Source organism: Equus caballus, chromosome 9 (assembly GCF_041296265.1).
Source record: "Equus caballus isolate H_3958 breed thoroughbred chromosome 9, TB-T2T, whole genome shotgun sequence".
NCBI classification, from domain to species: Eukaryota; Metazoa; Chordata; class Mammalia; order Perissodactyla; family Equidae; genus Equus; species Equus caballus.
The window spans coordinates 90,414,118-90,440,079 of record NC_091692.1 but is presented as its reverse complement, the minus strand read 5'-3'; the positions used below and the strand labels follow the sequence as shown (position 1 = coordinate 90,440,079).

Here is a 25,962-nt window from a genome sequence, read left to right as displayed (position 1 = left end):
CCTTCTTCCAACAAATAGCTCCTGAGTGCCAGGGATGTCGCAGGTGCTGCAGAAGGAGTTCAGGACGGTCAGACTGACCTAGGCCTCTCCTGCTACCCACACAGCTCTGGCAGGAAGCAGAAAGTGGATTGTGTGCCTGGGGGACCCTCTAGCATGTGTGGGAGGTTGTGACTGTGCCAAATGCATTTTGAAAAGGCAAGAGTCACGGGAAATGTCCACACCGATGCACATGCCCCAAGGCTGGAGGGTGACGAGGGGAAGGGATGTGCTGGCGCTTGCCTATGCCCCCACCCCACCCAAGGGGAGTGTGGCTGGGGGCTGCTCTCTCTGGAGATGGGTGCGGGGGGAGCACAGGTTTCACCCTCAACATTCTCAGTACTTTCTTCGTTTGCAGCAAATAATTCCGGGGCCAAACTTCTCTTCCTGCTTTCTTCCTTCCATAAGTGCCAGTAGTGTGTAAGGACCAAAGGACAGGTCAGCAAATCTCGATGGCGGGCCCCTCTGAGATTTGAATTTTACAGAGAGCTGCCTAATTAACTGCCCCAAACACTGTCAAAATGCGAAGGCAGGGTGGAGAAAATGAAGATACTGATTAGGTTTGTGAGGTGTCAGATTCCACAGAGTCTAAGAGGACCACTCCTTTGAATATGTTAGAAGAAAACCTAGCTCTGTGTATTAATTCATCTGAGCTTCACAACAAGCCCATGCACTAGAGAGATCATCCTTGTTTTATGATGGGGAAACTGAGGCACAGAAAGTTTTAGAACTTGCCCGGGGCACCAGCTTGTAAGGTGGAGCCATGATTACAAACTCAGGTAGTGTAGCTTCCAAGGTTGCTGTTACTCACGATGCTGCTACAAGCGTGATAATAGGGCTTCATCTTTGCAAGGACACCTTCACCTGCAGGTCAGAACCGGAGGCCTGGCCGCTTGGCTAACTCTGGTATTGGGGCTAGGTGAAATCCTGGGGGGAGCTGCCTAATCTTGCCCTCCCCCAATTTTACCCAGGGGCCCAGGAATGAGTGCCTCGGGGTCACAGAGCTCACTAACGTCAATTATAGTGTCAATAATAGTGATGTAAGAAATCATTCCACCAGGGCGAGGAAGTTCCCTGAGAAGCAGCAGGATGCTGTCCCCAGAAGAAGGCAGGCCGGGAGAACAGACATTCACCCTGGAGTGAGTGTAACTTGCCCAAGGTCACACAGCCAACAAATGGCAGAATCAAACTTGAACTCAAACCCATCTCATATCGAAGCCCAAGGTACAAAGGATGTCACTTATTTACACCAAACCTGGAGTGAGAGAATCTTCTCTCTTTTCTATTCAGCCAAGCGTGTAGTTGGTCAGTTGTTTAGAAGGCAAATTTTTTGGGCACACTTTCCAAGTGTTTTTCTGTGAGTTCATGGTGGTATGAGTGGTAGATTGCATTAATGGTCCCAATTCTTCACCATACCTCTAGCCACACCCCTTGTCTTGTGACTTCATCTTCTCTCTCTGAAAAGCAGAGTATATTACTCTGTGTGTTGATTCTGAGTTTGGCTATGTAACTTGCTTTGGCCAATCGGATGGCAGGAGAGCCTTGAAAAAGCCCTTGACATTTCTACTTGCCCTTTTTTGCCTCTGCCACCACCATGAGAAGGACATACCTAGGCTAACTTGCCATCCCAGGAGGAAGATGGAAGCCACTTGAAGCAGAGCTGCCCCAGCTAAGGTGTCCCAGCCAAGCTCAGCCTGGAGCAGAGTCCCCATCCAGCCTGCACATGCACGAGCTGAGCCCAACATCCGGTCAGCCTGCCCCAGCAGCCTCCAGGCGTGGGGCTGTAACAATCAATGGCTGTGGTTTCAAGTCACCAGGTGGTGGGCATGCGGCAAAGGCTGATCGGATCAGTTGTTCTTTGGCACCGCTTTTTCAGAGTGCTAGAAACACGTCTAGTTCAATAAATTAATGCTACTGTCCTGACTATTTCATTTAGTAAAAATAAGTTGTCCACCCACCAGTTTGTGAGCTGATCCACACAGATCCTTCACTCAAACTGTTTAATGTACCTTGCATTTTCATGCAAACAAGCTTTGAAAGATGACCTACTCTTCTTTTCCTTTTTCTGATTTTTCACATGCCCTACATTCTGGTTCAGTCCATGTCCTGATTTTGCTGTGATAGAAAGATTGCAAGAGGTCAGCTCATCTCCTTCATTTGTTTGTAACTGTCTATAAATTATAGGTCATTACTGTGGCAAAAAGGGAACCCTCATACACTGCTGGTGGGAATGCAAATGGGTGCAGCCATTATGGAAAATAGTAGGGAGATTTCTCAAAAAATTGAAAATCAGCAATTCAAAGAGACTTATGCACCCTATGTTCATTGCATGTGTTATTCACCATAGCCAAGATGTGGAAAAACCCAAGTGCCCACTGACTGACGAATGGATAAAGATGTGATAGATATAGATATATATAGATATATAGATAGATAGATAGATATAGATAGATAGATATATAGAGATATATAGAGATAGATATATCGATAGATATATCTATAGATATAGGTATATACACAATGGAATACTACTCAGCCTTAAAAAAGACAAAATAGTCCCATTTGCAACAACACGGCTGGAACCTGAGGATATCACATTAAGTGAGATAAGCCAGACAGAGAAAGACAAACACAGCATGATTTCACTCATATGTGGAAGATAAACAAGTATGTGGACAAAGAGAACAGATTAGTGGTTATCAGAGGGGAAGGGGGTTGGGAGGTGGGCACAAGGTGTAAAGGGGCACATATATATGGTGACTGACAACTAATAATGTACAACTGAAATTCCACAATGTTATAAACTATTATGACCTCAATAAAAAAAATTATAGGTCATCATTCTTTATAAATATATTAGTTGAGATGGAACTATTAAATGGAATAGATATGTTTTCTTTTCTGATCATACAATTGTCCTAAGAAGAATGTTTAAGGAATGCTTTTTAACCTTTTAAATATGACAATTAGTGTATAAAAATTCATGGGTTGCCAAAGTTTCAAAATTAAAAATAAAAGTCATATATTTTATTTTACCTTCCATTAAAAAAAAAATCCCAAACAAGTAACTGGAAAAAATGGAATTAATGTTTAAAAATCACAAATGTCATAAAAGAGAAGTATGTGATATTGTGTGCAGTTTACTTGAAAATATTTCAGCATAAACACTATGATATGTGTGTGTGTGCAGGCAGATTTTAATATAGACTAAAATTTTAACATTTGAAAGCCTTGCTCAGGCATGCAAACTTCAGCGGTTCTGCTGTAAGCTTTGTCGACCTTTAATTAGACCATTGGCTCTTTTCTCACCCGTGAGAAGAGTGGTTCCAGAGCTCGGTTTGGGCAGGTGTCCCGAGCAGGCACACCTGCCTGCCTGGCACAGATAGGGTGTAGGAGCCCAGCAGGCTCAGCGCCCTCACCTTTCCAGAGAGCTGCCCTGGACTAGAGTCTGCTGTCCCTTGGAGCAGGGGACTTGGCTTCCAGTCCACCGAGAATGTTTGCTAAACCCTGCCCCTTGATCATCGGTGCACCGGCTTCACTCACCTTTTCATGATTTGTCAGAGTCTAAGGGGCATAGGGTGGGACCTCACAGACTTTTAGAAAGAGCTTGCCTGCCTGCTTCTGTGTCTGCTTGCTGCGAAGTCTTGGCACCGTGCTTGTAAATGCTTTGCACAATTCTGTTTGTGACTTGCTTTCATTGCACATGCCGCCTGGCAGCGATCGCCATGGGAGCCTTACACATGCTCACCTTCCTGCCTATGATCGTGGCAGCCTGCCCACACCCACCAAAGAGAACCAGGCAGTTGTGAAAGGCCAAACTGGCTTGGGCTTGGCCTTTGGAAAAATAGTTTATAATTAAAAGACATTTTATTACTTTCTTTTTTTTAATTAAGGTAACATCAGCTTGTAATACCATATAAATTTCAGGTGTATCTCGTTATATTTCGACTTCTGTCTCGACGACAGCATGTTCACCACTGAAAGTCTAGTTTCCGTCCGTCACCATACACATATGCCCAATCTGCCCCCACTCCCCCCTTCCCCTCTGGCAACCACCAATCTGTTCTCTGTGTCTATGTGTTTGGTTGTTTGTTTATCTTCCACATACAAGTGAAATCTTACAGTATTTGTCTTTCTCTATCTTATTTCACTTAGCATAATACCCTCAAGGTCCATCCATGTTGCAAATGGCAAGATTTCATGTTTTTTATGGCTGAGTAGTATTCCACTGTGTATATACACCACATCTTCTTTGTCCATTCATCCCTTGATGGGCACTTAGGTTGCTTCCAAGTCTTGGTTATTGTGAATAATCCTGCAATGAACATAAGGGTGCATATTATCTTTTCAAATTAATGTTTTCACATTCTTTGGATAAATACCCAGAAGTGGAATAGCTGGATCATCTGGTAGTTCTACTTTCAATTTTTTGAGAAATCTCCATACTGTTTTCCATAGTGGCTGCACCAGTTTACATTGCTACCAGCAGTGTACAAGGGTTCCCTTTTCTTTTTTTTTTTTTCTTTTCTTTTTACTGAGGAAGACTCAGCCTGAGCTAACATCTGTGCTAATCTTCCTCTATTTTGTATGTGGGTTGCTGCCACAGCATGGTCACTGATGAGTGGTGTAGGTCCAAGCCCAGGAACCAAACCCGGGCTGCTGAAGCCAAGTGCACCGAACTTAACCACTGGCCCAAGGGTTCGCTTTGCTCCACATCCTCTCCAATGCTTATCGCTTGTCTTTTTAACTGTGGCCATTCTGACAGGTGTGAGGTGATATCTCATTGTGGTTTTGATTGGCATTTCCCTAATAATTAGCGATGTTGAGCATCTTTTCACGTGCTTGTTGGCTATCTGTACACCTTCCTTGGAAAACATGTCTGCCAGATCTTCTGCCCATTTTTTAACCGAGTTGTTTGTTTTCTTGTTGTTGAGTTGTAAAAACCATCTTAATACTGGAATCTCAAAAAAACTTTAGTAGAATTGCACCACTAATAGTATACACACATGAGATGTATTTCAGGCGCTCCCCTGTTCATCACTCATGGCTGGACCTGGTACAGCAGGCCTGCTCAATACGAAGAGAAAGGAGTGCCCAAAAAGTGTCCTGGCCCATAGTCAGAGCTAAAAAAGCAAAATGTATGTTTGATAATGATCCTTATCATGAAGTCAATCAGGGGTCAGCAAACTACGGCCCAGGAGCCAAATCCCACCAGCTGCCTATTTCTGTAGATAGAGTTTCACTGGAACACGGCCACACCCGTTCACTGATGTGCAGCTGTGGCTGCACTCACAGAACGTATGGGGTGCTGGGGGCAGTCACCCTATGGCCTAAAAAGCCAAAAACAGTCACTATCTGTCCATTTACAGAAACACTGCCAACCCCTGACACAGACAGATAGCTCCAGTTTCTTGGCATGTTACTTCTCAAAAAATCCCCTTCATTTTGAAGTTATGGAACTGGCTTGGTTTACGTTTTTATAAGTTCTAAAATGAGTGGTGCTTTTAAAAGCATTTTTGTTGGCAGTATCTTTTGATTTGGTTTTATACTTCAGGGTCTGTAGAGAATCCAAAGGAAGGACACTTCAGTGAAAGGAGGGAGGAAGGGTCTTCTGATGATCAGAGGGAGAGGAAGGGAGGAGACAGGGAACAGGGTAGCAAGAGGGCCCTTTCCTCGGCCTCAGAAAGAACCTACCCCACTGCCTTTCTTTCTGCTCCTCAAACACTCCAGCTTTCTTCTGACCTCAGGACCTTTGCACTGAATAACTTTCCATTTCTCTGCCTGAATAACTTTTCCCTCAGATAACCACCAGGTTTCAGCTCAAATGTCACCTCCTTGGAGCGACCTTTCGTGACAACTCACTCCAAACAGTCATCCCCTCCCCCAACACACACACACATACACACACACACACTCACTCTAGAAAACATGACCCCTTGTTTTATTTTCTTTGTATCATCCTTAATTGAAATTATCTCGTGCTTGTGGAGTGTGAGCCACTCCAAACACCAGGAGAGGACTCGTCTGTGTCATTCGTCATTGTCCTCCTAGCATCTAGACAGTGTCTGGCATACCCTGGGTCTCAAAGCGAAAGCATGCAGAGTGAATTAATGGACAATTAACATCCACATGGTAAGTACTGAGTCCTAGGTCTCTGCTGCTCTCCCCACCCTGCCCAGCCCCACAGTGGAGACCTGAAGGCAGAATTTTTTTTTTTAAAAGATTGGCACCTGAGCTAACAACTTGCCAATTTTTTTTTTTTTTTTTGCTTTTTCTCCCCAAATCCCCCAGTAGATAGTTGTATAATTTTAGTTGTGGGTCCTTCTAGTTGTGGCATGTGGGACGCCACCTCAATATGGCCTGACAAGTGGTGCCATGTCCGCGCCCAAGATGCGAACCGGTGAAACCCTGGGCCACCAAAGCGGAGCACGCGAACCCAACCACTTGGTCACGGGGCCGGCCCCTGAAGGCAGAACTTTCATGTTTAGACAGAGAATCAGGACAAAGACCAAGGTGACAGCCATTCATAACTTAATTAGCATGTCTTTATCTCCTCTTTAAACTTACATGGAATGCCCACTCTTTGCCAGGCACTTGCACTCGTGCCCTCAGGGAGCTTACAGTTCTGCGGGAGAATGCCATAAACAAGCAACAACAACGTGTGGGGCAGTCCAGCGAGCCCAGGAACACTCTGCCTCCACCTGCCTGGTCGGGGAGCCTCCTCTGAGAAGGAGACTTCCAACCCGAGACGCGTGCGGAGGGTGAGAAGAAATGAGCCAGGCAAAGGGGAGCGGAGGGCAGACAGGTGACTGTTTCCCAAGCAGGGGAGCATGGCGGTCCTCCCAAGAACTGGCAGGAATGCAATTGCAACAGGGTTTGAGGTGGAGAGAGCTCCGGGGCGAGATGAGCAAGGGCCAGTCCTCCAAGATCTCTGTGCCAACTGCTTGGACTGCATTCGGTCAGCAAAGAGAGAATGGGGCGAATTTAACGAGGAGCGTGGGGTGAGGTCCCTCGGACCCCCCTGGCAATCTGACTCTGCTCTGACCCCCTCCACGTGGGGCGCTCTCAGCAGAGGAGGGAAGGTGGCTCCAACCCTTGGTGTAGACAGCTCTCCTTTGCGGGTTTCCAGCCTGTGTTGGGTAACCCGACTAGAAGGATGGTAACTCATACAATCATACACAGATCGGGACTAGGAGGTTCCTGGGACACTCGACTTTCCGTGGTAAAACCAGGAAGGTTCCAGACCAATGGAACCAGTTGGCCAACCTACCAGCAGGGTGCCATTCAACACCCCCACACTGGTGTATGGTCCTAGCGGTTCTTAAAAGAGTGAAGTATTTCCATACTTAGTGGTTTAGTAAATAGTGGCTCCCTGAGCCTCTGCCGTGTCCCCACAGCCCTGCCAGGCCAGCCCACTGGCCCAAGATCCCCCAGGACCTCCTCCCTTGGATCCTGGAACCAACGGGCTGACCCTTGGCACAGCAGGGGCATTTTTTCTGATTGGCCATGCCCATGCCATACCTACTGGCAAACAGCACCGTGGGGTACCCTCACTTTGCTGTCCTTCCTTCTGCTACGCCTTGACCGGGCTCGGAGCTCAATGCATCTCCCCTGCCTCTCAAGATGCCCACCCACGGATGTGTAGAGCAGCTGCCATCTCCTTCTAGGGGTGGGAAGGAGGGTGGCAGCCAAAGATGGTGAACTAGAGCACAGTCCAGAGGTTTCTTCACTTGTCCTTCTTCTGGAGCACCTCCCAAGATGGCAGCCTGAGCCCATTTATGGAAACCGGCATAAGATTCTACACCAGCAACACCCAGCAAACGCTCCCCCCACTCCTAAGGATGGAAGTGAGCATAGTCAGGTTATAAATGAGTTTGTGAGCAGCCCTATGGGTTTCATCTACTTGGACGGCTTGATGCAGCGTGATAGAAAAGCTAATCAGCCACCTCTTAAACCTGACTTTGTTCTTTAACAATTGGCAATATTCGAGATTCCCATGGCCACTCTCTTTCAAGGGTACCAGTGTTCTCTCAGCTGTGACAGCATTTCTCTCTGAGCCAGTTACTGCAGGAACTTTCCATGAGGAGTTTGGGTTGTCTGTCCTCTACTACAGGTTGAAATATGCGTTTGTTGAGCTGCTCCTTGTGCGTGAGGTTAGGGAGATGACCAATCCCAAAGGCCCCATGCCTCATGGCCCTCCCAGTACAGTGAAGGGGCAGCCAAGGCGGGTCTTCAGGTTGGGTTCAGCCAAGGGGACACTCTGACAGGAGATCAGGAGGGCAGGAGGAGAGCGAGGTGTGGGCATTTACTCCTGTCTCCTTCTCTGAGTTATAGAGGGTTGGTGGTGTGTCTTTACCAGCGGCCACAGCCCTCAGGAGGTGGACTTTCCCACACAGGTGCTCTTTCCTGGTCTGGGTTCCAACACGCACTCCCTCTCCTGCGCCTGCAGGCTGGGGGACAGGGGGCCTGAAGTGCTGCGCTCTTTTTTTACTTCCTTAAACCCTGCCCACACGTTAAACTCTCGTTAAATTGCCCACTTTGAGGGTGCTGTCTAGTTCCTGCTGCGACCCTGACTGCTAAGGAGCTGCGCTCTAGAGCACCGTGATAAGAGGGAGGTGCAGGTCTCTGTGGGGCTTTGAGGAGCGTCTATAACATGCCTGCGGAGGGCCGGCCCATTGGCTCAATCAGAATCCCGCTTACCCTGGGATCTAGTGAGCAGCGCTCACGCCTGGTTTCTTAAGGGATGTGTGTTAGTTTTCTAGAGCCGCCATCACAAAGTACCACTGACTAGGGGGTTTAAACACAAAAAGTAATTTCTTCACAGCTCTGGGGGCTCCAAGGCCAAGATCAAGGGTGGCACAGTTGGTTTCATCCTGAGGTCTCGCTCCTGGACTCGTAGCTGGCCATCTTCTCCCCGCTGTCCTTTCCATGGGCTGCATTCTGTGTGGGTCCGCGTCCCAATCTCTTCTTGTTTTAAGGACACCAGTCATACTCGATCAGCGCCCACCCATATGACATCATTTTACCTTAGTTGCCTCTTTCAAGGCCTAGCTTCAAATACAGTCACATTCTGAGGTCCTGGGGGTTAGGGCTGCAACGTGAGAATTTTGGGGATGACACAGTTCAGCCCATGAAAGGTCGTAAGCCCCTCAAGGATAGGGACAGGGTCTTTTTGCAGCCCCGTATCCCCAGGTACCTGGTTCCTGCTCTGTCACTCAATGCTTAAAGTGCATTCTTACACATGTCCCTTCCCCCTCAGCTTCCTCATCTGCAAGGTGAGAGGTCGTCTCTCAGCATGTCAGTCATCTTGGGGCGCATGAGGTGACATCGCGGCTCCTCCCCTGTTTGCCTTTGGGCCAGCTGTGCTCCATCTCAGGATGCAAGCAGCTGTTTCAACAATGCGAGCTGCTGGTCACAAGGGGGCTGGCCAGGTGAGAGCTTGTGCATGAGTCATCTTTAGTCTGTGGTTGGGGCTATGGAGGGACAACCCAAAACAGCCACCTGAATGACAGTGGCCAAGGGCAGTCACCTTTGAATGTAACAGGGTGTCCCCTGGTTTCTTATATTCTTGCCTCCACTCATGACCAAACGTCCTGTGCCCAGTGTGCTATTTCTGGCCCCTGTGCCTTTGTTCCTTCTGCCTGAAGCCTTCTCCCTGTGGAGCCCCAGCGGCCCCTGAGTTTGGCCTTGTGGCGGGCTTTGCTGACTCTGCAGGCTGGGTCGTGTCCCCCTCGCTTTTCTCTCTTGTGCATGGTGCATTTATTCCCTCTATTGGCTACGAAATCCTGGAGGACAGATCCTGTGACCACATTTGTCATCTTTAGAGAACAACTTTGGTAATTGGTGCGCGCTCCATAAATGCTTTAGGAATGAATGAATGACCTGACTCCTTTTTCATAATGCATTCCTCCCTAGTGCTATTCAGCCAACGTGCTGACAATTCTTTCACTTCCTTACACTAAATTGTCAATGCCCTACCAACTTATTCAGCCCCGTGGGCTCACATCATCTTCTGAGGCACAGGGTGCACTGGTGCTGGCCTGCAGGAGCGCCCTGTTCAACAGGGAAGACAGGCGTGCTAACAGGTGTGGCACACCATGTAAGAATCATGAAAAAGGGCTGTGGGAGTCACTAACTCTGCCTGGGAAGTAAGGAGGGCTTCACAGAGCAGGGGATATTTGGCTAGGGTGTTGAAGGATGCAAAGAAGTCCAATAGGTGGAGAAATGTAGGAAAAATATTCTGGACACAAAGGCTCACAGTCGTAAAGAGACCTGGCATAGTTACGAAATGGTGAGCTATTAGGTGAGGCGCAGCATGTCTGGTTTGACACGAAGCAGTTACTTGTACTATAAACAACCAAGTGGACTAGAACATTCACCCCCGCCAGTCAAAGTCCTCTTTTTCCACCAGCCTGTGAGCTCTCTGGTTTGGGCTGAAAAGGTATGCACAAGAATTTTATTAAAATGAGAAATCTCCTCCTTCCTCTCACTCCAGCATTGGCGGTGGAGGCAAGGCAGAAGGCCGGCTGGCCCGGCGGCTGGCCCCTGAACCAGAGTCCCCATTAGAAGGAGACCAGCTGACTATCTGCATTGGGGCCAGGATGCTCAACAGTCGGCTCACTGCAGGCTTGGCAGAAACCGTGGGGACACGGGCGACAGCCTGGGCTTGAGCAAAGGCCAACAGGGCGAGTGGACTCTGACATCGCAGAGCAAAGCTCTGGGTGGGCGGCTCAGAGCACAGCCCTCACTGACCAGGCTTCTCTCCCACCGCCCTTGCACACCATGCTTCCCACTGAACACGGTGCCCAGGGGCCCGTCTCCCCGCCAACTACCTGTCTGTACCCGCCACGGGGCTCAGACGAACACTGGCTTCCCCTTGCCATGCACTCCTGTTACCCAACCAGGTTCGTTTTTGCCCGCTGCCCAGAAAGCCAAACCCCGAGAGGACGAGATTGCAGCAGAGAGAGGGTTTACTCACAAGGCAGCCACGTGAGGAAGCGAGAGCATGAGCCTCAAATTTGCTTCCCCAAAAATAGGGGCTCAGGGATATTTATGGGATGGGGGCAAGGTGGTCTGAAACGTGGAGAGAGGTGACCGGAGGTGAGGAGAGGTGAGGTAATGATGATCGGCACAAGCGCAGTCAGACTTCATGCCTCTTCATAGGACCCATGTTCACAAAATGGTGGCATTAGCGTGATCTGAGGGTGGAGTTTTTGGCCTCTTGGTGTCAACAGGTCGCCTACCAGACTTCTCCATGGGCCCCAGTTGATGGGTTGGTGGTCTCAACTGGCCTGAAGTGGACAAGGAATTCTAATTCCTGCAAAACAGCTCACATACCCATTACCATGGTGACCCAGGCACCAGGGAGATGTTATCTACAGGAGCCTAGTGGGAGTCAGACAGCATATTGCCTAAGCAGCCAGTTAACAATGGGCGGGTTAAACAGCTAAAAGCTATAATCAGTAATTGCAAAATGGAAAAAAACTTTATTTCCTAGCTACTTAATCAGCAATGGCTAACTCTCTGCCAGTTCCACTCATCCCCGGGACAGCTCTTTAGAACTGGAAGTGGATGATGGAGGGGCCATGCAGAAAGGCCTGGGCTAATTGTCATGTGGCCCTGTTCCCAGTCCTCAGCCTACTATGGTTTATGTGACATTGGGAATGTCATTTAACTCCTTTTTGTGATGTTCTCTCATCTTTAGAATGAGGCTTCTTATTGACGCCCTCCCTACCCCACACGACGCTGGTGCAGGCTACAAGCATGAAAGGGGTTGGAAAACTCTAGAAGGCTGGGTCCACATTCTGTTGTTTGCTGTACTTGGTTTCATTTCCACTCGTTTTGGCAGCAGCAAGATTCGCTTGCACAGCAGCTACCCCTGGTGAGCGTATTTTCTGGGCCTCATATGGTGGACGTGGTCTCAGAGTTGCTCAGTGAACTAAGCTGGACAGAATGTTTGACTCTGGGGTTCTTTGGGGAAGTGCCCGCTGGCTGCCACCCCCAGGGCTTCCTGCGGGAGGTGACTCCTCCCGCGGGCAGGCCCTTCCTGGGTTGTCCTTGGTGCCCTTTGCTCCTACTGCTTCCTTCTTTCCCAGCAGCCTCCTGGCCTGTCTTTGACCCAAATTCTAATTACCCTTAAGGCCTCAGCCAACTTTCTTCTTTCTTCCTCCATAAGCCTCTGGTTGAAAGACACCTTGGAGTCCATCCAGAGGTCTGTTTATCTAATTCCTTCTGGGGAAGCAAGCTAAAGACTACCTCCCGCAAATTGACACAGGGGCTCTCAAAATCCTCCTGCAGCCAAAGTTCTAGCTTCTCACCTGGCCAGGTTGGGTGACGTATCTTGTCCATTATCTATCGCTGGCAATAAACCACCCCACACCTAGTGCTTCAAATCAACAACATTTTCTACATAATTTCCCACAGTTCTGTGGGTTGACAAGGCTCAGCTGGGTCATTCTTCTGTGCCACAGGGAGGAGCCAGTGTCACTCATGCGTCCTCATTGGTTGGGGAGTGGCTGGGACTTGAATGGCCAGGAGGGTTGCTCATCCTCTGAGTTCTCTCGCCATGTAGCCTCCTTGTGGGGTGTTCTAGCTTGAGCTTCCTTACAGCAACTGATAAATGAAAACTTAAAACCTTACGAATCAAATTTCCTTAAACATTTACACACTTAGTCAAGTTATCCCGTTTCAACATAACTATGAGTCTAATATGACTTCTTCTGAATGCTTCAAATACCTTAAATACACAAAAGTTACTGCACCTTTGCCTAAGCCTACTTGTAAAAAGCATAACTATTGATTTGACTAATTTCTTTGTTATCTCTATAAAACTTATTTTTGTACTTTTCCAGGATTGCAATACCAGACTCAAAAGAGAAAAATCATCTTCTTCCCAGGTGCACTGAGATCTTGGCCTCTGGGTCACTGATGGATGGATTCTTGGTTGGGACACAGAATCCTGCTAGGTGACTCAAAATGGCTGTAGGCATTTGCTGGTAGGGGTGCCCTTTCTTAGACCAGGTTTCACGGCAATGTCAACAGAACTTATAAGCTAGTTCTTGCAATGTTTACCTCCACGCACATGAAATCCTGGGTACACAATGTTCTGCTTCAGTTTTCAATTAACTTCATGATGCATCATTAGCATTTCATTATAATTAGCAGGGCCATATAGCAATTTAATCTGTCAGTCATTCTCCTGGGACATTTGGCTAATCCATTAACTGGCAGGACCAATTACCAAACCCTCTTTCTATCTGGTTACTTGTGACACCACTGGTCTTGACCTGCCCTTCCCGGTTTTGGTACAGTACCTACTCTTTCTGGAAATCTTTGACTTATAGTAAACTTATCTGCTCATCTCAGTTTATACAGATATACCATTTCATAAACAAACATAAAGAAGTCAAGAAAGAAACAGAACCCCACATATGCCAAACTTACCTACTCACTCAAATAACCTATTTTTACCCTTTCTTTGAATTACAACTCGCTTTGTAACTACACATAGTATTAACTTTCCTTTTTCTTTTTTTAACCATTAAGGACTCATGGTTTTTAGATTCAGCTTGTTCTTGTACATCAACAACCGTAGATTGAGTTCTTCTTTGTGATATCCAAGTTGTCACAACCTGACCACACAGGGGCCCCCTTCTCTTTTCAGCTGACTCCTTTGTCCTTTCAGCAAGGGCCCAGCATTTTTTGTAGCATCCTGGTTTCCTGGCCATAGCAAGATGTTTCAGGCCATTCTGATTTTCCCCTGCTCCCAAACAGGGACTCAGCTTCTTTGAAGGAGCCCTGGCTACTGCTAATGAAAAATACCACTGAGATCAATATTTGGGTGCTGAGGGTACGAGCAGACTGTGACGAGACGGCATGCTATGGCTTCTGGAAAGACAGAACTAGAAAAGATGTTGCTTCCTAAGGTCATAATTACGTTCATAGTGAGACGTTCTAATATTACTACATCCTTTTCTTTTATACAATTTTAAATGGATTTTTCTCTGACCACGTACCTATTTGGATTTTTAACACTTCACTCAGACTGTGATTATCCCTATTGTTGATTTTATCATTGCTGTGTGCCTTAAGGCCCATTATTCTGAGGTCACCTGTGTGTATCCTTTATCAAAATCTGCTTTCAAGAAAGCATCTTACAAAATTATGTACATAAATTATTTCATTTTCATGTAAATGCATACTTGTCATATAGCTATTAGATATAATTATGAAATTGACACAAATATGTCCAATTAGGTAAAAGAATTATATAACTAAATGCCATTTCACATCGAGACATTTATTGACACAAATTCATTCACGTGCCCGCCACGAGAGGCTGAGTGCCACCAGGAGGCCAGCTGGGAAGCTGATCTCTTTTATGAGCTATCATTGAAGCAGGATGCCATTAATTATATAACTTTGAACAATTTATATTTAATTCCACTAATGTTTCTTCATTAATTGAAGGCATTTTGAAATATTACCGGCAAATGGAAAGAATAAAAAGGTTTATTCATTGAAAATGTGCAAATCACTCAAGAAAGCGATGAAGGAGCCAGGGGTGGACTCACCTCTCCCTTTGCAAATCTGATCCCATAGAAAGGGACTATCTCTTCATCATTTCCCTGCCTGTGACCAGGCCAGTTTTCAGGAATGATAGGCACTCGGTGACTCTTCTTTGAATAGAAAAGGAAGAAAATGCCATGGGAATAATGGAGAAAATCATAGCTGTCCAAATAATTAACCCAGGACCATCACTCCTAGTCCACAATTTCTTTTTTAAATTTGATCTTGTTAATATTCTGAGGTAATGGGCTTTTGCGACAAATTTTAAATGGCTTCATTTCCAGAATTCATTTTGGCCATAACATCCAGGAGCAATCCACCTGCTAATCAATAACTAACATTTAAATGCTGCTGCAAGAAAGGCAACCCAGCACAAAACCGATACTGTCAGCAACCCGGCGCAGCTCGAACTTCCTGATGGAAATCGACTCGCAGCCAAATAGTGATTATTGTAAACACTCAGAGTTCTAAATGGAAAAGTTCATCAATGCATCTTGTTGAGCAGTTCATTTCCAAATGACGCTGCCATGAGCTCCACCTAGCCATCTATCTGGTGATGTAGGTTGTGGGGGGTGTGTAGCAATCACCCTATGATTGCCTCGGAATTGGCTTTCTTGCGGGTGTGGTGGGTAGTTTGGGCACATCCTGGATGGTGCTGTGGTAAGGTGGGAAGAACACTGGGCATGGCGAGAACAGTTCCACACCTGGCTCTTCACTGGTTTGCTGTGTGATCTTAGAAAGCCACACCACCTCTCTGAACATTCATTCTCTCATCTAGAAAAGAATGAGAATTATCTCTGTCCCATTTAAATGAGAATGAAATGAAGGGGGCGGGGGAGGAGATATCTCTGAACATACATTTAACAGACTGGGCAAATTTGGGGTCTTATAATGACTCCTTATCTCCCAAGAACAGGATTAAGGAGCAGGGTAGAAAGGCTCCCAAGAAATCAGTTGGGTCATCAGAAACCTCAGTCAGTGTCCACAGCAGTTTCATTAATGGAAAAACAAGTGACAATGGAAACGAATGTGTTCATTCAGTCATACTACTGTGCAGTAGGAGCTGGGAAAACAAGGAGGAAAAGACCTGTATGTACACACCTGCTCTGTGCTCAAGAAGCTCACGGTCTAGCTCGTGGGGAGAGAGCTGTGCAAACAGGTAAAAGCAATGGTGTGGGGAAGAGGGCAAGGCAGTAGGAGCAGAGCTGTGGGAACACACAGGCACGAGCATCAGGGCTGTCCGAAGGAGAATTTCTCAACAGAGCAGCGACAGAAGGGAGGTTATTGCAGGAAAAGACTTGCAACAGGCAAAGGTTAGCATGTCAGGGGATCCACAAAAATAAATCACTTGTTTCCCAAACTTCTCAACTGACGTTTGCTTTTGCATTTTTCAGCCTTCTCTCTGCACCATGTGCACCATTTTAAGCTAATTTTTAAAAATGTAAATAAGTTTTATTTTAAAACTTTATCATAAATAAAAACATTATCATTTGTTATAAACGGAGGATAACCTTAAAAACACAAGCAACACAAACCCATTAATTTCTTCAATAAAGAGCTGTCAGGCTCAGTTCTAGTTTCTGGGGTTCACGAAGTGACCAAGACAGAGAGAAGCGATCGAGATAAATTAATGCCCGATAGTAACTGATACCAGGTAGAAAACAGAAAGTGACTTCGGAGGGTTACTTTAAATTGGGGGGGGGGGGGCGGTCGGAAGGGCTCCCCTGGAGATGTCATTTGAGCAGAGTCGAAGGAACCGGCACAGCTAACCACCTTAACACCAAAAACGGAAACCAGGTCATTACATCTCCACCAGACACTGTTGCCTGCAGAAGGCTGTGGGGGAGCCAGAAGCAGGAAAGGAGCAAGTGTTAGAGGCGTGCTCACACCCAGCTGCGACTTTCTGCAAAACAAGGAGGACAGAGAGAAGGCCGCCGCTTTCTCGAGTGGTTCCAGGCTGTTTAATTCTCTGTACGACTAAATCAAGTCGGGTACCCGCAGCGGAAAGCATCCCACCTCTGCAAACAGGGCAACCTGAGAAGGTGGCAGGCTGTAACCACACCGATTGACAAATTGGTAAACTGAGTCCAAGAAAAGTTAAATCGCTGTCCCAGATCAGAACTGGGACACGAACCCTGAACTCTTTTTACGTCCAGCCCGGTGGCTCCGCATCACGTGGGTCCCAGGATGGGCCGACAGGTGCACGCTGGCTCCTGCAGGACACGGCAGACTCCCAATCCTGCGATCCGCATTCCAGGCCTCCCGTTAGCCCCTTCCCAGGAGCGGCTCAAAACGCGGAGCGGCGGAATCTGCGGAGCAGGATCCAAAGCACGGCCGCCGGCCCAGAGCATGCGCAGTAGCCCGGCCCAGCCGGGCCGCGCTCGGCGCTGGGGGAGGGTCATCCGAGGCTGACGTCCGCTACGCCGGCGTCAGCGCCCCGTGAAGAGGAGGGCGAAGACTCCATCCGCCATGTTGGATGCCGCAGATTCGCCATAACCTCGCCGGCTCTTTTCTTAAAAAAATAAAAATAAAAAGCGAAGCATCAGCGGGGCGCCCCGCCTTCTCGGTCGGCGCGGGAGGGGGCCCGGAAGAGCCCGAGGCTTTTTTTTCCTCCGCGGTGGGGGCGTTGCCATGGAGACGCAGGCGGCAGGTGAGCCGGGCTGGGGGTTGGGGTGGGGATGAGGTGGGGGTGGGGCGGCGCGCGGCGCGCGGGAAGCCGTTTCGAGCTTGGAGTTGGGAAGCAGCGCGCGGGCCGCCGGGCGGCGGAGGGATCCGCGGCGAGGGGCGGAGAGCGGACGTAGCGGCGTCCTTCGACGGCACGTTCAGTCGTTGGCGGTATCCCGCCGCCTTTGGTTTTTATTAAAAAAAAAAAAAGTAGCGAGGGTGCTCGCGGAAAAGCGAGCCGGGGAGGCGGTGCGCGTGCGCAGGGCCGTTTCCAGGGTAACCGTCAGGGCTGGGGCGCGCGCCGCGGACGGAGCGCAGGCGTCCTGGCGGGCGGCAGGTTCGAATCCCGGCGCTGCCAACTCTTTGGCCGCGGGCACCGTGGCTGGGTCCCCTTCTTGCCTGGCCTCGGTTTCCTCCTCCGTGAAACGGGCAGCTCCTTTAGAGCCACGTGCTTGGCCAGGATGTTTTGAAGGGACAGGGTTTGACTGAGCTGCCCAAGGAAAGTTGCCGTGTGTCCTCTAGAGGGAGCCACGAACGCGAGGGATCGGCGTTGTTGCTGCGGGTAACCGTGTAACACGCTGTGATCAATTATGCATTAAGTTCCTCTCAACGGCCGCCCAGCTCTGCGGGGCCATGTTCCCGGCCCTTTAAAGTTAAGCTCAAATGCCACCTCCTCCATGCAGCCGTCCCTGGCTTCGCGGCCCAAGCAGCCCTTCCGTTCGCTGGATGCAATAGCGTGATGGGCCCTCCACGGAACACCTGGTCCAAGACTCTTAACCTTGAGCCTGGCGTCCTTCGTCTGTGGTCAACAATAGCTTGCACGCCCGGGCACTGACCTCCCGCTTTTCGCTGTTCTCCCAACAACTCGAATTCGTGTGTCATTTGCTGATGAGGAACAAAAGTTCAGAGAGGTCAACCTCATACAGTTATAAAACGGCGGAGCTGATGCTTTACAAATCGGCTTCCTCCCACTGGGGATGACGTCCAAGCTCTTGCGTGCCTGCCTGGCTTGTCCTTTCATCCCCGAGGTCAGCGCTGGGCCCCCTGTAGGTGCTTAGGATGTGTTTCCTGAGTGGAAGAATGAGTGAGCTAGCTGGTCACCTCCTGCCCCTTCCAGTCTGGTGTCTTTGCAGAGCCCAGTGACCTTTTGGAAATACAAACTTAGGTCGCAGGGGCTCGCCCTGCACAACTGCGGCTTCCAGCCTGGTATCCTGAGCCTGCAGCTCCTGTTGGCGCCGCGTTAGTGAGTGGCTCCAGGAGAAGACACCTGGAGCTTGTTGGCTGGCTGGCTGGCTGGCGCCACGCCCCGACCCCCAGGGGCACCTGTTTGGCTTTGCATGGTGCCCCACGTGCCAGGCAGGGACAAAGGGCAGTTCACGCCTTGGTCCTGCCCTCATCCCACTGTCATGTCAGATTTGGGTGTGTGTGTGTGTGTGTGTGTGTAGTGGAGTGAGGGAGCCGACCTCAAGCCAGAGGGGTGGGTCCGGAGCCCTGAGTGACGTCTCATGCTTTCTTCAAACGATGACTTCTCCTGGATTTGGTGCCCGCGTGTCCCAGGTCATTCTGCTGGTGATAGAGTGAACGGCCTGCCTCTCCTCTTCTGGAGTTGACCCAACAGCTTTTAAAAAGAAACCTGGGCATTTGTTGTAGTTTCCTTCGATTTCCAGCTGTAATAAATGAGAAAAGATCATACTTTTAAATGTATTACTGTTAACTTGTGGGCAGCTATTTCTGGAGAGTTTTCTGTTTTGTTTGGCTCTTAGGTTAATTTAGAAGAGGCAGTGGAGTAACTAACAAGCTGGAGCTGCATGAGCTCTGTAGGGTGTAGCTTGTAGGTGGTACCCTAGCTGGATGGTCATTGCTGTAAACTGGAGATTGATTACTGCGTTGCTCCCTTCACAGCCGCCTGATAAAATGGTTCCTGTTTCTTTTCTCCCCTTACCTTATAATTTACATGACAACTTTTCAAAGATAGCTGTCCTGAAGTAGAATTAAGTTTCTGCCTGGGGCGAGGGCAGTCAAGAGTTAGATATATTGAAAAGACTCTCCTTAATTGCATTGCCTTTTGTAGGTAGTTTCATGCATGCAGCCTCTCAAAACCTCCCCCTCAAGATGGGCTGATTTAATTATGGAGAAGGATTTAGCCTGGAGTTCAGTTTTCTGTCTGTTCTCAGCTGTTTATCCTGTTAAACTTTCACTGTCATTGAAACTTCTCAAGGGCAGGTGTCAACTGTAAGAGCTGGAACAATTGGGAGAGTGGAAAGAAGTGTGCTCTGCCTGCAGCGATCTGCTCCTTCCCGGGTTCCTGACCTGAAGGAAGGCATGTGACTCTTGGAACCGCATCTGCAAAAGGAGACACAATCCTGCCCCTCCTCAGAGTGGAGTGCCCTCTGGGTGCTGGTGGCCCTGTTCCTTCTCCCTTCCCTCCCTGGGCCCGGTCTTTCTATTGTGTAGCTCGTTACTTTTTGAAAACATTTGTGGATGGAAAGGTGGGATAGACTGATTAATTTTTTAAAAGAAAAGAAGTGATCGGGGAGTGAAGCAAATAAATGTAGTAAACATGTATTACAGGCTTGAAGCGGCTTCCCTTTTGTTTTTGCAAGGAACGTATGAAATATATAGATAATTGCGTTTGCTTGTAAAAGGATTACGCTTGGCATATTAATATAAAAACGGATTTTAAATTGGGGACAGACTTTTCATTGTTCTTTTAAATCGTGTAACAAACGCAGCTGCAAACCATTGCACTCTGGAATCTGGCACCTTTGTGCCCCCAAATGAGTCTGGGCTGGGGCAGGATGGGCTGGGAAGGGACCTGGCTTCAGAGGCAGCCTCTGGCCTTGCTGGGGACCCAGGGGGATGAGGGGACCAGCCCAGCCATCGCACCTGGAGCCAAGGAACGGCAGGGTTTGGGAGCAATGTTCTGGAAAATGAGGGTCTTGGGTGTGCTGGCCTCCTGCAGTGGCGGGTAACTGCCACACCATGGCTCCTTGTGGGGCCCTCACTGGCTTCCTTCTTGGTGTCCAGTATTCTCTTCATCTCTCTGCCAGTGGGCCTCTTCCCCAGGGGCCACTGTCACTTCTCTGCCCCTTAGGACTTTTTGTTCCTTCTCCTCTTTTCTCTCTCTCTTTTCTTTTTTTTATTTTTTACTACCAAGCAGATTCCCCAGTTCACCCAAGTGTTTGTACCAAACTTTGTGCCGGGAGCTGGAGATGCAAAGTCGACTGTGACACTCTTTCCTCTTGAGGATCTCGTGCAGTCCTAGCCCTGGAAAACCACCTCCTCGAGGGAGAAGGGGCCACGAGCAGGGATGGGAGTGAGCCCCGAGAATGGAGGGCTGCAGAGCCGGTGCACTTAGCCCAGTCCAGGGATTTGGGAGGGCTTCCTGAAGGAGGTGCCTGAGCTGGACCTTGCAGGGTGAGCAGAGGCACCCCACAGAGGGGACGGTGGTGCAGAGGCACAGGTGTGACACACCCACAGGTGTGACGAGATGAGCACTGAGGCCGGGGCAGGGGTGGGGGTGTGGAGGTCTGTGGCGAAGGGTCTCTTGAGCAGTGGGAAGCTTGAGTCTTTATTATGAACACTGAGGACCGAAGGATAAGGAGGCCAGCCAGTTTGCATTTCAGCAGCCGCCTAAAGACGCTTCTTTTTGAGGTGTAATTTGCGTACAGTGAAAGGCACAGACCTTAAGTGGACAGTTTGACCACCCATGTGACCCACACCCCTAACAGTGTATAGGACTTTCTTTTATCACCCCGAAAGTTCTCTCATTCCCCTTCGCACCCAGTCCCTGCCCCTCACTCCCAGCGGCCACTAGTCTGAGTTCTGTCATCATCCATTGGTTTTGCCTTTTGTAGAACATCATATAATTCTTTCATGCCTGGCTTTTTCCGCTCAGCATCAAGTTTTTGAGATTCAGTATTTTGTTTCTTTTTATGCTAAATAGTATTCCATTGTATGGATGTGCAGGTTTGTTTATGTGATAAAAACCTGGGCTCATTTCCAGTTTTTGGTTATTGTGAATAAAGCTGCAAGGAACATTCTTGAACAAGGCTTTTTGTAGACATATATTTTCATTTCTTTTGGGTAAATAAATACCAAGTCGTGGATTTGCTGGGTTGTAGGGTAAAGGTATATTTAACTTTTCAAGAAACTTCCAAATAGCTTTCAGGAGGAGTTGTACCATTTTACACTCCTGCCAGCAGTGGAAGGGAATCCTCCTTGCTGGTGCCACATCCTCCCGACCTTTGGTGTCGTCAGTCTTTTGCCTTTTATCTATTCTAGAGGGTGTGCAGTGGCATCTCATTTAATTTGCATTTCCCTGATGACCAGTGATGTTGAGCACTTTTTCTTGTGCTTATTGGCCGATGGTTTAGCCAAGAGAAATGAAACACGTCCATGTGAAGACATGTATGCAATGAGATGTATGCATGCATGCATGCATGCATGTATTCATAGCAGCTTTCTTTGTAATAGGCCAAAACTGGAACCAAGCCAAGTGCTCCTCACCTGGTGACTAGCTGAAGGAATTGTGGTATATCCAAAAATGGGACACTACTCAGCGACAAAAATGAATGAACCAGTGCGGTAGCAACATGGATTAATCTCAAAAACATGTTAAGTGCAAGAAGCCAGGCACAAAAGACTGTTTACTGCGAGGAAGTGGAGGGATCGGAGCCTTGTACACTGTTGATCGGCGTGTGAAATGGTTGCAGCCACTGAGGAAAAGAGTACGGCACTTCCTCAAAAAGTTAAAAATAGAATTACCATATGATCCAGCAATTCTACTTCTTGGTATATTCCCACGAGAACTGAAAGCAAGGACTCAAGGAGATATTTGTATACTCATGTTCATAGCAGCATTGTTTACTATACCGTAAAGATCCTGACATATGCTACAACATGGAGGAACCTTGAAGACATTATGCTAAGTGAAATAGTCACAAAAAGACGAACACTATGATTCCACTTGTGTGAGGTACCTAGAATAGTCAGATTCGTAGAGACAGACTGGAGAATGGTGGTTGCCAAGGGCTGGGAGGAGCGGCGAGTGGGGAGTTAATGTTTGATGGGAATAGAGTTTCAATTTGGGAAGGTGAAAGTTCCGGAGGTGGATGGTGGTGATGGTGGCACAACAGTGTGAGTGCATTTAATGCCACTGAACTGTCCTCTTCAAAACGGTTAGGATGGTAACGTTTATGTTAGGTGTATTTTACTACAATAAAAAAAAAGACTACATGCTACATGATTCCAGCGATAAGAAATTTTAGAAAAGGCAGAATTCCAGGGACAGAAAGCAATCCGTGGGTACCAGGAGCTGGCCAGGAGCGAGAGCTTGACTGCAGAGTTGAGGGGGAGCTTGGAAGGTGGAAGTTCTGTGTTGTAGGAAGGTGGAAATGTTCTGTGTTTTCACTGTGGTGATGGTTATACGGCCGTGTACACGTGTTTAAACTCATTAGGTTGTACAAGGGCCCCGGGCAGTGCTGGAATATGTACAGGTTGCAGTGGGGGCACAAGCGTCGTGGTCAGTGCTGCCTGGGGTTGGGCCAGGGGCTCAGCCAAGCCTGGAGGGTGGTGGAGCCGTGACCAGGCTGGTGGGAGGGCAGCGGCCACAGCAGGGGTACGGGCAGGAGGCATGAAGGAGCCGGCACCATGAACAGACGCTGCCCGCCCAACGGGCTGGCGGGCTTCTGCGGGTGGGAGGGAGGGACGGCCCAGTTCTGCGGTGACCCCCACACCCTCCTGCCTCATTTGTCCGGGTCAGGCCCGAGCTGCAGAACCCCGACAGCCTCTCTGCCCGAATGCGGGGTCTCTACCCCGATGTATGCCCACCAGCCGGGCCTGCTGCCCTCCACCTGGGCCGCCTCTACCTTGCCCCGGTTGGGTGTTTGTGGTGCCCCCGGGAATGTAGGTTCTGGGAAATAGCACTTGCCGGGCAGTCTCAGGGACCTCGCTTTGAATTTTGGCCCCCTGGGTGACAGTTCTTATGACTTCTCTGAGCCTCCGTTTCCGTTTCTGTAAGATAGGAGCTAACCCTGTCTCATGTCGGGATTTCATTCTCTGGAGCATGGGTCAGGAGTGACCATTGGAGTGCCTGGCACGGAGGGGCCGGTGCTCAGGGAGGGGTTTTGAGGCGGTCTCCAGGGTTCACCCCAGCAAGCCCAGGCTTAACTCAGGGGCCTGAGACTTGGCCCGGGCAGCCTGCGGCTTTCAGAGTCTGTCGTGGAAATCACTGCCCGAGAGTGCATGGGTGTGCCGCTGTCCTTGGCCCAGGTGCTCCCTCGCCCCCCGGGTGCCGCCCCCCAGGTGCCACCTTCCCTGGGCCTGCTGTGCCCACCCCGAGGCATACCCTGCCCATTGCTGCAGGACCTTCGGGCACTCCTGTTCTTACAATGACAGTTTCCATCCATCCCACGCCTGCTGTGTCCCAGTGCTGTGTGGGGGCCTTACAGCATTGTTCTCTGAGTGTGACCCAGTTCTCTGACTTTGGGTCTTACTGCTTGTCTTAGGGATTTGGGTGCATCCCATACTTGGGGGCTTCACCCTTTGCCTGCCTGAGTTTGCCTTTGCCCTTGTTGGGGTTCGACCCGCGCTCCGGGCGCAGATCTGGCTCTGTTCCTTGGTTGCCTGTGAGGTGTGTGCGGGCTGGGGTGGGAGCCCTGATTCAGATCCCCGGACTTTGGGGGAAGGTCGTGGGAACGTAGGTGCAGGAGTGTGCAGAGCCCTTGGAGGGCTTCAGGTCTGCTTTTCTCATGTCTGTCTCTCCCTCTCCTCTTCATCCTTCTGCCCTTCTCAATTTTTAGAAGAAAACAAAGTCAACAGGAAAAGCACCTGTAATTTCCCTTCTGAATTTTCTTGAGTCTTTGCTCTCTGGTTGGGGGCCATGTGAGAAATGCCCATGTGAGGGGCATAGACCCGGAATAGAGTTTTGGTGGCAGGAACTGAGCAGAAGGGGGGAAAGACATCAGGTGAATGGAACCACTGATGGGATTTGGTGACTACTTCCTGGCTGGTGTCCCAGGGGCAGGGTCAGAAGTGAAAGGAGGGCACTGTGCCCTTGACCCCTGGTGGCCCCCAGGAGGCTGGTCTTGTTGGGTGGGAAAAGAGTCCTGGTTTGGAGTTCAGAGGTTTGGCGTGATGGCTCGTTGACCTTTGGAGGTTCTGGCCAGAGTTCTTGGATATAAGGGACACAGATCAGGGCATCCTTCATTCTTAACTCGCTTTATTTTAAATAAGAATTCCTTAGAGCCTCCTGCAGTGTGGAGCCCTTCACCCTGTGCTCTCTCTGGCCCTCCAGCTGTCTCTCTTGAGGTTGCTCTCTCCGTCTCTTCCACTTTCTCCCTGCCTTTTCTTCTGCTGCTGTTTGTCAGGTTGTTTTCTCTCTATGTTCCTGACCAGCTCTGGTGACTGACTTATCTCCCTGGTCCCCGAATTGTGCTCCATGTGTGCGGTCTGAGCAGGTAAGAGGGGTGATGCGACATAAGGGTTCTGTGGCTAAATTCTGGGCGTGGTAAATATTGTTGGTGAGTTTCTTGCCTGAGGATGTCTGAGAATCTCTAATATGCCCTCTCCCTCCTTTCACTCTCTTGCTCCCTAGTCCTCTCCCTCTCACCTCCCTCTCTCTCTCTCACCCATTTGAGATTAAGTTGCACACGTAATGCCCCTTTACCCACTCCTAAATATTTTCAGTGGTTTTCTAAAAACAGGGACTTTCTCCCACATTACATAACTACATAACCACATTACACTTATCAAAATCAGAAAATAACAGGGGCTGGCCCCGTGGCCGAGTGGTTAAGTTCTCGTGCTCCGCTGCAGGCGGCCCAGTGTTTCATTGGTTCGAATCCTGGGCGCGGACATGGCACTGCTCCTCAAATCACGCTGAGACAGGGTCCCACATGCCACAGCTAGAAGGACCCACAACGAAGAATATACAACTATGTACCGGGGGGCTTTGGGGAGAAAAAGGAAAAATAAAATCTTTAAAAAAAAAAAAAAGAGAAAATAACATTGATGAATGCTATTATTCAGATTTCATCAATTGAAATTCACACTTTCACCAACTGTCCCTGTAATTTTATATAAAGCGAAAGGAAATCCTGGGTCAGGCACTGTGTTCTGTTGTCATGTCTGTTCACGCTTTAGTCTGGAGTGGTTCCTCCGTCTTTGGGTTCCATGCCATTGATGACTTTGAAGAGCGTGGGCCAGTTGTTTTGTAGAATGTCCCCTCTCTGGGCTTCGTGTGGTGTTTCCTCACGACTAGATTCAGAGTCTGCAGTTTGGGCAGGGATACCCAGCAGTGGCGCTGAATTCTTCACCCTCGTGGCAGGAGGCTCACACTCTTGACTTGTCGGCTGGCAGGTGATGCAACGACAGTTGAGGAGGGCAGGTTCTTTCACGGTAAGTTGCCCATTTCCTCCTTTGTGGTTAACTATCTCGTGATGAAATGTTTGGGACTGTAGGTACTTATTCTGCTGCTCTCGCTCCTCAGACTCTCCTCACTGGCGAGCCTTAGCATCTGTTGATGATTCTTGCCCGAATCAGTTATCATTGTCCTGGTTGCTGCATGATGAGTTTCTAATTCCATCATTTCTTCTGCATTTATAATTGTCTTTCTATGTGAACAAGAACATCCCCTTTTCCTTTATCTGTTTGTGCATGTTACCATGAACTCTTCAATTCTTGTTTTTGTCA

At 48.8% G+C, this 25,962-nt stretch overlaps 1 protein-coding gene across 7 annotated transcripts in view; it reads left to right on the top strand.

Moving 5' to 3' along the window:
• Nucleotides 1-16,781: 16,781 nt before the first annotated feature.
• ZFAT (zinc finger and AT-hook domain containing) overlaps nucleotides 16,782-25,962 on the top strand; it is a 204,455-nt gene continuing 195,274 nt past the window's right edge. For all 7 annotated transcript variants that reach the window (XR_011421459.1, XR_011421458.1, XR_011421457.1 and 4 more), the window contains exon 1: nucleotides 16,782-17,254. Coding sequence is in view for 4 of the 7 variants with exons in the window: in XM_070221857.1 (XP_070077958.1) it covers nucleotides 17,236-17,254 (19 nt within the window). In the remaining 3 variants the exon portion in view is untranslated. The remainder of the gene's footprint in view (nucleotides 17,255-25,962) is intronic.